Below are 13167 nucleotides of genomic sequence, written 5' to 3'. Positions count from 1 at the left end.
GGAGATGGCATGAGTACTCCAGTGAAGAGCATTGGTGATGAGAGGTCACCTACGAGCATTATAATCCCTAGTCCAATGAAACAAGAAAGGGACTCCCCTTCAGATATACATCATATCAGTGAGCCTGTCAAAGAAAACTTTGAAGAATCAGCATGGACTGAGAAATCAGCTGACAAAGAGGAGGTGACAACAGATAAAACTCCTGATCATGAGAGAGACTCAGACATAAATAAATCTACAGAGAATCTGGAGAAATGGTCAGACGAAGAGAAATGCCTAGCTCGTTACAGCGACGTAAACAAAGAGGTGACAGACAAAAGCTATTGCTATAAGGAAGCAGTGTACCAAGGGGTCCAGAGTAAATATGACTCTGATGCAAGAGACTCCATTGAGTCACCAGCGGCTCTCTCTGACTCGAGCCACAAGGAACACTTCGGCCATGAGATTAAATCAGAGGCATTCAAATCTGAGTCTCCAACTGCTTCTGAGAGCTCAGTGAAAACATTGCCTTTCGTTTCTAGGGGTGACCTTGAACAGGATCAATATTCCACAGAGAAGGACGACAGCTCAGAAAACACCTCCCCAACCCCCCAAGTGGAGGCCTTGGACGAGGGCAACTCAGACAAGAGAGAGAGCAGAGAAGAGGAGGAAGAAGATGAGGGGGAAGGAGAGGAGGAGGTCGATGAAGAGGATAAAGAGGAAATACAGAAACAAAAGCTAAATACTCTTTCCCCTTCTCTGTCTGCCGACATTAGGGAGGAACTGGAGGAGGGAGAGAAAGTGAGCCAGTCATCGACTGAGGAGCACATGAATAATAGAGATGGGCCAGAGAAGCCTCCTGGAGATCTCTGCAGCAGGATAGAGAGTCAGAGTACTGAACTCCATATTGACAATGAGTCCGCAGGTGCACCTGCTCATCCAAATACAGCAGCAGCAACAGCTGCGGCAGATGCTTCTACAAGGGAGTCAGCCATTGGTGACACAGCTCCTCAGCCTCAGTCTGCTATGCCAGTCTTCTCAGCTCTCAATGACAAGGCAGCATCTCAGACCAGGGATCATATGGATAACAGTGATGCTAAAGTGCTGGAGCCAGACTCTCCCCAGCTGCCAGGGAAGTCGATACTTCCCTCAGCCCCCTCCTGGGCAGACACTCCACCCTCCCCCAAAAAAGGTGATGAGGACATGGAGCCGGGCATCAGCTGTGCCAGTGCTGTGACTCCCTTGGCCAAGCCAGAGCCTGTGGCCCCATCTGCTCAGCCCAGGTCATATGGACGCAAACATGCCAGGGGCAGAAGAAGAATGATGCAGTCAGGTGTGGGAATCAGGCGACAGCAAAGCTTGGAGAGAGATGGGGAAAAGGCAGAGGAAGGAACCCCCTCGCCTACACAGAAACCCTGCATGCCTCAGAGCAAAACTGAGCTATTCTCAGATCAAATGGACCTAGCTCATCAAGAGTCTATTGTGAGCCAGACTCCCAAAATGGTAACTGATGGTTTTCGATCAAGAATGTGCACTCGCTCCTTCAATGCACTAGACTTGCCACCCAAAGTTGAGCCTCATGTGAAGAGAAAACCCGGTCCCAAACCTGGTTCAAAGCCTGGGCCTAAACCAGGGCCAAAACCTGGACCAAAACCAGGGCCGAAACCAGGAGCAAAGCCAGGTCCAAAACCAGGTCCTAAAACTGGCCTAAAGCCTGGACCAAAGCCGGGCTTAAAACCTGGACCTAAACCAGGACCAAAACCTGTGCCAAATGAACCAGAGCTGCCACCGAAAATTGAGACTCCTGTAAAACGAAAACCAGGACCGAAACCAGGTTCAAAACCTGGGCCAAAACCTGGATCAAAACCTGGACCAAAACCAGCTCTAAAACCAGGTCCAAAACCTAAGCCCGGACCCAAGGTGGCAGATGAGTTACCTCCTGCTGACACTGCACCCATAAAGGCATCTGTGGGTCGCCCCAAAGGCTCAATTTCTAAAGCAAAGCCGGTACAACAAGAAGAAACCATTCAATCTTTGACTGGACAGCAAAGCAGGGGCAGGAAGAGCTTAAAGGCTACAATATCACAAGTAAACCAGGAAGTAAAACAAGTAAACCAGGAAGAAAAACAAGTTAACCAAGAGACTAAGGCACCGGAGAAGGAGAGTAAGAACATGGTCTTAAGATCCAGAAAGCCCTCACAAGAAAAACTGTCGAAAGAAAAAGAAAAATTCATAGTAGAGAATCTTTTACCCCAGACCCTAACTGAGGTGAAAGCTAGTGATATTTCTTCAAAAATAGAGGAGTCTGTTACGTCGGAAGAAACTGTAACTCCCATTTCTAATGTAGTCAAAAATGCTGATGCTCCATCAGACCCACCTGCACAGGTTGAACCATTACCCCCATCTGAAAAATCTGAAGAAAAGACATCCCTTCCACTTAAACGAAAACCTAGCCCAGAACTTCCTACTACACCAGTAAAGAAAAAGAGGGGTCCAAAACCCAAACCTAAACCCGTTCCTCCTGATCCACCCCTTTTGGAAGAAATTTTCTCTACGCCTAAAGACACGAGTGTCACGGTCCCCAGAAGAAAGCGAGGGCCACCCAAGAAAGCCTCTGTGGTCACTCCCCCACCCAAAAACACTCCTCCAAACATCAGTGAAACTGATATCACTAGTGATGTGCCCGTGGTGCCTCCTCAGTGCCCTACCAAAACAAAAGTCCTCCCACCACGCAAAGGTAGAGGTCAAAAGTATGAGGCCATGGTGCAGAAAATTACATCTCCTAACTTGAAGAAACACCTCCCGATTCCCCAGACAGACAGCAATCTAGCTGATGATGTGACGACCAAGGTTTTGTCTCAACATGTCTTAAAGGAAGATGAGACATCTGTTCTCATACCTAGCCCTGAAATGATAGGTGGAGAAGGGAAAAGCACAGAGTCTAGACAAGAAGGAGTGAAGCAACAGAAAAAAGAGACAACACAAGGAAGAGCAAAAGATGGGGCGAGTCAAGAGGCATTAACACAAGAGGAAGTGAGACAAGGATCTGAAGAAGAGGTTGTAAATAAGGAGGAGACAAATCAGGAAAACATTAAACCAGGGACACCACAAGATGGTGTAGCTGACAAGGTTTGGAGTTCAATGGAGGCGCCAGTAGAAGTCAAAGCTCAAGAAAAGTTGAAAGATGACATCACAGAAAATGTGTCTTCTACTGCCAATAAGTCCACAAGAACTAAAAGGAAGAGATGGGCCATGGTTGAGAGTACAGATGCATCAGTAGTAGCCTTGGAAGCAGGGAGCCTAATAGTTACAACACCAAGGCTCGCAAAGCAGAGGGCCATCAAAAACAACCATGAGATGCACCTAAAGCAGAGGAGGAAGAAGAGAAAAGGCCAAGCCCCTGAAGAAGAAACAGAGATAGCGGATGAGATAAATATTGAAACCGCAGAACAACAACAGGAGAAAGTAGAAGAGAAGGCAACCCCCATAGAATCCACAATACCTCTGCCAATCAGCCCAGATGAGGTCACAGAAGCCCCCCAGGTTACCAGCACAGAACTCATTCAGAAACCAAGGAGAGGCAGAAAACCATCCACAAATTCAACCAAGAGGAAACGTGGCAAAGCCCCATCAGAGCAGATTCCTGGCAAGCCAGTGAAAGTCCACAAAAAGCCTGGGCCAAAACCCGGGATGAAAGATGCCATGGAGGTTATTGAGGCAGTAGTAAGGGCTGCAGGATGTGAATCAGACGCAAAAGAGGAGAGAGAAAAAGAAGAGCTGGAAAGAAGGGAAAACGAAAAAGAGAAGGAGGATATCGTGGTTCCCGTAGTGACAATATCAGAAAAAAAGACTGAGGTCATTACCGTAAAAAGAATCAGGCGTAGACCAGTCCATCAAAATCCTAAACTGTCTTTCTGTCCTTATGTACGGATAAACAACTCCAGAAACTTTTCCTCATGGTGTGCCATAGTCAACAAGCCTGAGGATGCAGTAATATTTCAGAGACGTAGAAAAAAGGGCATACTCAGAATGAGGAATCCTTTCACAGTTGCAAAAGTAGTGCCACATGCTGCTGCCATGCTACAAGGACCCTTAGTAAATACAAATCTAACTGACAGGTGTCTTACATGTAGCCTGTGTGGAAAGCCAGCTAATTACAGGGACCTAGGTGATTTGTGTGGACCGTACTATGCGGAGGATAGCATTCCTCGCAAAGTTTTAACGACGACGCACAGAGAATCCCTCAAGAAAGAGTCAGAGAAGACCGATGACAACAACAGTTGCAACGCTGAAGAATCAGGCAATGACTCAAAGAACGAGGCAGAGGGCAGCACAATACAGGAGGGCAGTACTGAGGCATCTCCACAAGAGGGCAGTAGTAGTAGTAGTAAACACCACCATTGCCGCTTCCGACGGGCAGAAAGAACTGAAAGAACGGGTCAGGAGGGTGGTCCACGAAGGTTAACGCTCAGAGAGAGATTCAGGCGGATGAAGCAGCTCCAGTCGATGAGTACAGGGGCCTCAGGTGACCAAGAGGGCAGTGACAGCATGTTCCAAAGGCTACAGACGGAGGCAGAGGCTAAGGAGCACTGGGCCCATGAAAACTGTGCCATCTGGACCAAGGGGGTAATTATGGTAGCTGGGAGGCTATACGGACTGAAGGAGGCTGCACACAACTCAGCCCAAACGGTACGACAGTATAAAACAATTCTGCATGCCTCTGTAAGTTTGGAAAGATTTAATCTGTGCAGCTTCTTTGAGAACTTGCTTTTAACTTTCAACCTTTTTTCCCTTTTTCTCCTCTCTGTCCCTATGTGCCTCGGTCGGTCAATTTGTTTGTTTCTTTATTGGTCTCGGTCCATATGTCCGTCTGTCTGACTAACCCCAGAACTGCTACAAGTGCCAGATTGCGGGGGCGTCCCTCAGCTGCTGTTGGAGAGGCTGCTCTCATAAATACCACTATGTCTGCGCCAAAGAGATAGGTAAGAGACCACAGCGAGAGAGGAAGAGAAGCAACAAGGGATGAAAAGGGAAGAAAAGTCAGGGAGAGGGAGGAGAAATGAAGAGGGAAATTGGGAAAGGGAGATTGAACGTTGGTTTAGAGGGCAACAGGGAGGGGAACAAATAAGGCAGGTAGAAAAAAGGAGAAAAATGAAAGGAGAGGGGGAGTGGATGTGGGTAAAATGAGAGAGGGAAAAAGCAGCAAGAAGTAACATTATTGAGTGCGAGGAGAGATGTCTGAGAGTGCTTGGGGAGAGCAAAAGAGGAGGAAGGGAGGGAGGGAGTTTTGAATAAAGGGGATGATGAGAGGAAAGTGGGACCCCGGAGTGTGGAAGAGGGAGAGGGGGGAGAGGTAGAGGGAGGAGGGCGTGCATTATTGACCACAACCCCTGTGGCTCCATCCATCCATTCTATCTGTCCGTGTTTGCATGCTTTTATGTGTGAATGCTCGCCTAAACACCGGCGCATCTTACCGCCATGTTGCTTCTGTGTGTTGTCGATATAAGCGTGTGTCTGGGTATCAGCATGTGTGTTGTATGGCTTTCCCTTACATTACCTCATGCCAAGGAAGTACAGTGTGAGGATTAGAAGGCCTGCCACGTCTGCCTAGCCAGCACAGAGAGCAGAGCGAGGCCCTTTTTAATCCTGCTGAGTGCACCAGCCATATCTGACTGCCTGCCTGCATCGCAACTCATCCACTCAGTCTCTCTCTCCTCTGTTGCTCTCTCTCTCTTTCTGGCTCTCATTTTTCATTCTAACCCCAGCTCTTTGTCATATATGTGGATTTTTTGAGTTGAGGTTGTTGTGTGTATTTGCCTTGTGCTATTTGTTTTATTTATCGTCATGGTTTATACGTGACAGTCTAACTTCTGCTCTCCTTTTGTTTGCTTACTTTCTTCCCCGCTTAGGCTGCACATTCCACGAGGATGACTTCTCCATCAAATGTCCTAAACATGAGGTAAGAAAAAGAAAGTCTCTAATATCTTAAAGAAATCTCTTATGCTTTAGCACCCTGCTTTAACAGGAAGTCATGCATAGAAGAGAGGAAGTGTAAGAGGATAAGGTAGTGCACCATGCAAGAGACATTAATGCTTTCATGCATGTTTATGTGCTGCAGATGAGCATAGGTTCCCATAAGAGCCCCCACTGTGCATTTCTCTCCTCTCCTCCCCTCCTATGCTTACTTTTTCTCACCCACCTCTCCACTGCGCCCTTCATCCTTCTCCACAGCACAGGGAAAAAAAAGAAAAGAAATTGAGTTCACACATTGCTGTCACAAGCAGCAGCACCCTGGCTCGATAGATGATACTGTGCAGAACAGAAAACACGATTGTCAGCTCTTGTAGAACAAAAAAGGATCAAAGTAGGAGAGATGAGGGTTCAGCTTGTTCCTTGTACACGGGTATCAAGTATGCCGTCTACCCCCATGCCAATATGTAACCAATGAAGGCCAAGATCACTCGGACTCACTGATATTTTGTTACCAAATCAATATGTTCCCAATGACCTTGGCAAGCTAAACCCATCCAAACCACAAACAGCAGTATGAACACTCAGTCGGACGCCCTTTGTGTGTTGCTGTCACTCAAAAAACACGACTGCAGACCACTGCAAACACAATGGGTCACCTGCTCTTGCTTTAATAACATTCCAGTCAACTTTCCTGTAAGACAGACGCCATCTGGTGGTGGCGTGTTCACACTGCAGCGCACAGAGGAAGGTCAAATGCAGAGGGAGGCGGGGAGGGAAGTAAAGAGGGAGAGATGCTGACATTCAGCAGGGAGCAGCGGTGCATTGAGGCAGCAGTTGCAGCAGCCTCCCTCTCTCCCTCCCCTCTCTGCATCCCTCTTTCCCTCCCTCTCTCGCTCCCTTCCTTTCCTGTTCTCCTCTGTGCAGACTGACAGGGATGAAAAGCTGGCTGCTGATCAAAACACCCCACCCAGCATCACTGCCTGCTATCCTCCCTGCATGCTCTCTCTCCACCCTTTCTCTCTCCTTCCTCTCCTTGTTATTTCTCTTCCCTCCATAATTTTCCCCGTTCCCCGTGTTTTGCTCCTGCGCCTCCCTGCTGTTCCAGCTCCCTCCGTCTCTCACTCTGCTCACCTCACATCTCTTGTGAGCTCCCTTTTTCCATTCTCACTCGTCCTCCCCTCATCGCTCCTCATCCCTTCCTCCCTCTTTCTGTCTCATCTCCTCTCTACTCCTCTCCCCGCCTCTCTTCACCTCACCTCCCACGTCTAAGCGGCAGAAATAGAGTATGAGAAACGGAGAGAGAAAAGGAGAGCAAGACAGAGAGAGATTGTTGTTAGCGGGCTGAGGCAGAGCTGTCATCAGCCGAGGGATCTGAAGGTCTGTGTGTGCGGGTCTGTGCCGCGCCAATTTACGCAGAGCAGCCTAATCAAAGGGAAAAGCACATACAGATGTACACACACACACACACACACACACACACACACACACACACACACGAGTCCCCCTCTGAAATTCTCCCTCACTTGGTTTCAGGGCTGGAACACACATATCGATGAAATTGTGCACACACGCTGCCTTCAGCTGTGGTTTCTCCCAAGCTGAGGGACACACACTGTGTGCGTCCACACAGGTTCATTAGCAGGCTACCTGTAAGCTCACACACTCGTACACACATGGCGAGCGAGCGAGAGAGCGAGACAGGCAGAGAGGCAGGGAGGAGAAAAACTGTTTTGTGCAGCGGCTGAGACGGGAAAAAAAAGACGAATGGGGGCAGTTACATCAGAGAGCGACAGAATGAAAGACACAGAGATGGAAGGAGAAAAGAAGGGCAACAAGAGAGACAGGCAGCAGAGGGAGAGACAGTGTAAGATGGAGAAATAGAGATAAAACAAGTGAGATTTGAATGTGTAAAATAATGAGAGTTACTCCAGGGAGGTAAACAGAAGACGGGGAGTGAGCGAGGGTAACTTCAGACAGAGAGTCGGAAAAGAAAGAAAGAACGAGGGAAAGATAGGAGACATGAAGGGACGCTGCTGGTCTGAGTCCGGGCCATAAGGAGAGAAGAGACAGAGCGAGTGGAGGAGAGATACTGGGGGCTTCAGAGGAGGAAGAAAGAGCTCCACCACCACCACCACAGCGGTGTAATTAGTGGGCGTTCCTGCTGTGTCTTTCACAGCGGAGCTGGTTCACTGGCCAGCTGCATCCGTCTCCCCACTGCCGCACACTGCAGCCAGCTCACTCTCATGTCTGCAGGAACACTAACAAAGATGCATGTACAGCACATATATAAGAGCTCCAAGTGGCAGGTCTGCACCAGCTCCACCTGCAGTAAACATGAGTAACCATGTGTTGCAGCTTTTATGTTAATAGACACAGTAGCCTACAGGGGCAATCGTGCCGCAACAACCCAAAAGATTTTCAAAGGCCTGCAAATGCAGAATTAATGGCAATTCAAAAAAACAAATACAACAACAGAAACGTGCTGCAAATACATAAACCCCTTTTGGGGCCAGGGATCGCTTTCCAGAGAAAACATTTTCCAAGGACCCCTTCACAATCGTAACACCAATTATTACCATTTGCACTCTTAGATGCCATTGGAACATGCCATAACGTCACACATTTCAACCGTCACTGGAAGTACGAGCTCTTGCAATTGTGTCTGGCTTCTTCGCTTTAGCAATATATCGAGCGACCAGATAAGAAGCCTTCTGTACTTTCTCTGAAGTTGTGCTCATGTTCACTATCTGTGTTTTCTGGCAGGTGTATTCCTCGCTCTTTCGCTTCGTTTTGTCCTCATATTCCGGGTGCTTCGTAATAAGATGTCGCTTTAGCTTGGCTAGCTTCATAGCTCAGTTCGCTAGCAACTGTAGACACATGACGCATTTTGGTCTCGCGTCACTGTTCTCAATAAAACCAAACTCGATACACCTGTTATCATATTTCTCAATTTAGCTTGTTTGGGTTTAGCATCACTTAATGATATGGACTGATACAAATATTTCTCCATGCTAGCCAGCTAGCTAATAACAGAGATATGGACTTGAGACTTGCTGACTTGGACTCGAGTCGACTTAAGTCACTGTTTTGATTACTTGCGAAAATAAATGACTTGAGACTTGACTTGAGGCATGATGACTCGGGTGACTGGCGTGTGTTCATAAGTTTGAATGTTAGCTGTTAAATAAAAAATGATAGAATTCAATGTTGTCAAGTTTCTAACTATCAAGTATGCGCGCAGCGCATGCTGGGAATCATGATTGGACGACTCAAAAAGCTCCCCGGTATATGATTGTCATGATTGGATGACTGGCTGTCAGTCAAACTCCTCACTATGGCAACACGCAACATCAAAGCCCCCAATGAGAATCCTCATCAGTCGTACTCGTTACTACTCAATACGGTCTAAGAGCAGACCATCATCATGGCTGCGTCTGTGCCAAGATAATACAGATACAATTCACTGTCATACTTTTTGAACAGGTTATATAAATTGGGCAATAATATCATTATTAGACGAGCTGCTAACACCTTGTCTTTTCTCTTTATAAAGACCAGATACCACAGGTAAGATGCTGGATCTTGGGTGGAAAAAAAGTGACTTGACTCGGGACTTGAATTGCCTTAACTAAGGACTCAACTTGACTTCACATAACCTGTGACTTGACTCGACTCGACTTGCCCAAGAAAAAATGACTCGAGACTTGCTTGAGACTTACTTGGGACTTGAGCCAAGATGACTTGGTCACAACATTGGCTAATAAGCCAAGCTAAGAAGCTGCAAGAACGATTCGTTGTGACCTGAGTGACTGTTTGATTTGATGTGTCACAATCATGTCAGTTTCTATTGGTCCAAAGCAAACGTGGGTCGGAGTAATAGACACAGTATGCTTGTTTCATTGGCGCAAATGCTCCTCATCTGTAGACATACAGTTTTTAATGATACAGCACAATTTTATTATTTGTTATACATTTATTATAATTATTTTTGTGAACCCCCGGGCATTGGTTTGTGGACCCCCAGGGGTCCCAGGACCCAGCTGTGAGAACCACCGACATAAACGATGCAAAGTCAAAAACACATCCTATCATCACGATGAAAGTGCCCCAGGCCTGTAGGGGGCGCACGTTTTCTATTTTCCAGGACAAACCGTTGATGAATTTTGGATTATGTCATGTGTTTTTAGATCTGCATCGTTTCCTAATTTGCAGCCTGTTCCTCCACGCAAAAATCGTTTGGGCCTTTGCTCAGACATGTCTTCATCTTTGTTTGTGACTTTTATTTATGTCAGTCTCTCTTCCCTTTTTCTGCAGGACCTGTAAGATATTCCAGTACACCACCTCCACCACCAACACCACCTCACAGCCGGTCAAGCATCACCTTTCCAGCAAGGCAAACAGGAACAGTCCTAACAGCCACCTATTCCTGAAAACACGGTGTGGCCCTGATGACGGACGGGCACGTCGGTTGGCCAGTGGGGCCGGGGGAGGGAAAAAGGCGGCTCCGAGGCGGAGCTGGGAGCAATACAGACCCTGGAGAAAAGCTCCGCAGAGGAAAGCTGCTCCCTGAATCCAGGCCTGGAAATGTGTTTTCTCAACTGAGCCCCGCACTGAAAGGCAGAAGGCAGCCGCTAACAGGAGGATAGACTGGGTGCAGAGAGCCCAGTGCACGTGGGCGCTGTTTGAAATGCAGAGCGAAGAATGTGTGTGTGTTCTGCCTTCGGATGGGTTGCTATCATATTCAAACACCTGGCGGACACTGATTGGACAGGAGCATCCCTCTGGCCACCTTGTCCGTGGTCCAGGAGATACGTGTGCACGTGTGAGAGTGCTTGTGTGTGATAATCATAGGACTCATCATCCTCCAGCCACGTCATCAGAGCGTGCGTGTGCAAATGTGTCAGAGCGAGTGTAAGAAGGTCATCTCCAATTCAAGATGTCATGCATCAAAAAAGCAGCAGCCAACCACTGGATGTACTATCTCAAATGTGTGTGTTTAAAACGAAACAAAAGAGGAAACTGTACATGATTACGTGCTTTACAGGTTCTACATATTCTGATAATGAAGAAAAAATGGACGCAGTATTTTAATATAACGCTCTTATCTTCGGAGATGTATTTTGATGTGCATTATGACTATACGACATCATCTTCGTCACCCTTGGTATATGTCAGGCTTTGTGTTATTCTGAAATGGAAAATGACAAAAAAAAAAAGAGTGTTACTTCATTTCAACTGTGTGCACATTCAAAATGTACAGTAGCCATCATCACGGGACAGAACGCAGATCAGAGCTCCAGGGGAGGAGTCGGGTCATCTCACCTCATATCTATGTACAGTTCAGAAGTATTACTGTTAACATTGCCATCATGTATGAATACTCACCTCCCACAACAGTGCAGAAAGTTCTTCATTCAGTTCCATCACACACCTGTCCGTTTGTGTACCTCAAATGTAGCCTCTCTCACTCTTCCATGCTATGTAACAGCGCCCTGCACAGCGGGCGGCAGTTAAAGTACTGGTCATATCAAAAGGAGACATATTTAAGTATTAGAGCATAAAAGAAAGTGCAAAAACGCCACACCAAACTTTCTCTTTTATGAAGCTCATTATTTAATGTGTATATAAGTATTTGATGCTGTTTAAATGTAAGATGTGATGTACTAATATAATTGTGTATAGTATTTCCTAGAGATGTTTATTTTCTATAAAATGGAATATGTTATTGCTTATAAAATGTTATTAAAAGAATCCATTGATGAAAAAAATAACCTTTTTTGGGAATGTCACTTGTCTTAAGTTGGAGCATGCCGTTTTATTGATTTTCATGTCTTTGTTTGGAATCGATGACACAGCATCACTTTGTTTGAAATGTTTTTTGTAACGCCAATGTTAAATATACCAGCACCTTTCAATGCTGCTATGACCAACGCCTGCTCTTTTTGTCTTTACTGAACACACACCGACATTAACACACCGGCATATTTTTTCTTTCTCCCACAGATCTTAAAGTAATAATTTCAAAGACTTTCATGTAAATAAATGTCTGTTATAGTCCTTTCCCACCTACATTTAGCGTTTTGACGCAGGTTTTTCAGACCCGGGAAGACCCGCTTATAGATGCCGATTGTCTCTGTTCCCATTGCCAGTGAAGTATACTCCTTTTGGTCTCTTTTCTGCTGAGTCACCGTCTGACGTCACAAACATGCCCACAACAGGGTTAGTAAACAGTGGTTCTTTATAGTCTGTTTATTAAACTCAGCGCAACAAATGTGGAACGATGTTCGAGAGCTGCTCGGCCGGAGACGGGCGGAATTTGTAGTTGAGATGACAAGGAGTCGCAGAAGGTAGCGACGGAGCATAGCATCGCGCCGGAAATGGGGGCGGAGATTAGCGTGTCGACCCGGGTTTTGTGTTCCCATCAGTGCCAATTGGAGCCGAGGTGATAATTATCCGGGTCTACAGCAGAGTCGTTTGACCTGGGTCTGAATGCAGATTGTAATCTTTCCCATTAAGCAAAGAAGCCAGGTGTTAGTGGGTTTTTTGACCAGTGGGAAAGCCTTTAGTGACGTGTTTTCCATCACCCAGCAGTGGTTGGTCTTCCAGAGACGGTAGTCGGAGCTAAGCGGCTGCTTTTCCACTCTCTGCAAGTGTTGCGAGTAAACAGTAATCTAATATGGCTGAACAAACAAAGAAAAGATGGATGACTACAGATACAACTTCAACAATAAGTGAAAATCCAAAGAAAAAGAAACAAACTCGACGCTCAGATGAAGCAAACAGTCTGAAAAGGAAAGCGACCGTCAGCCAGGAAAATCAAGAGTTACAACCGGAGCCAACTGTGGACGTCTGGTTATCTGGAACGAATGCGTCTACAATAGCCTTTTATTGCCATAAGGTGCCACCAAAGAGAATGAAACTGAGAACTTTAAGATAATATCTTTAACTAACATAAGTGTTTGCTCAAAGTGGACAAACAAAGACTAGAAACACAAACATTCATAACATCATGAGCTATTAAAACAATACTTTATGCAGGCTTGTGCAGAGTGGATGAAAAAAAAACATGTCCACAAACCTGTCTTGGCTCCAGGCATCGCTCTGCGTCGCAGCGAGCGATCCAGGAGCTGATGTGTGCGGGTGGGACTGGCCCCCGCCATCAGCCTGGCTGTAGCTTCATGGAGGAACAACTGGAGAGAGATGGAGGAAAGGATG

The 13167-nt window shown here is 46.5% G+C and overlaps 1 protein-coding gene across 2 annotated transcripts in view; it reads left to right on the top strand.

Annotated features, from left to right (window-relative positions):
• Positions 1–11852, top strand: part of LOC138603000 (retinoic acid-induced protein 1) — a 13721-nt gene extending 1869 nt beyond the window's left edge. Inside the window, exons 1-4 of one of the 2 annotated variants that reach the window (XM_069674647.1) lie at positions 1–4668; positions 4868–4961; positions 5889–5938; positions 10267–10360. The exon at positions 1–4668 is cut by the window's left edge and continues 1869 nt beyond it. In XM_069674647.1, coding sequence (XP_069530748.1) covers positions 1–4668; positions 4868–4961; positions 5889–5938; positions 10267–10275 — 4821 coding nt within the window. In that variant the 3' untranslated portion in view covers positions 10276–10360. Of the gene's footprint in view, positions 4669–4867; positions 4962–5888; positions 5939–10266 lie in introns of both variants that reach the window. The other variant, XM_069674646.1, reaches the window with a different exon arrangement.
• The last annotated feature ends 1315 nt before the right edge of the window (positions 11853–13167 follow it).

This window comes from Semicossyphus pulcher, unplaced genomic scaffold, assembly GCF_022749685.1.
Source record: "Semicossyphus pulcher isolate SPU_LCO1_2020_fin unplaced genomic scaffold, fSemPul1.0.p SCAF_23, whole genome shotgun sequence".
Lineage (NCBI taxonomy): Eukaryota > Metazoa > Chordata > Actinopteri > Labriformes > Labridae > Semicossyphus > Semicossyphus pulcher.
The sequence above is the reverse complement of the archived record's forward strand: the minus strand, read 5'-3'. Positions and strand labels throughout refer to the sequence as shown.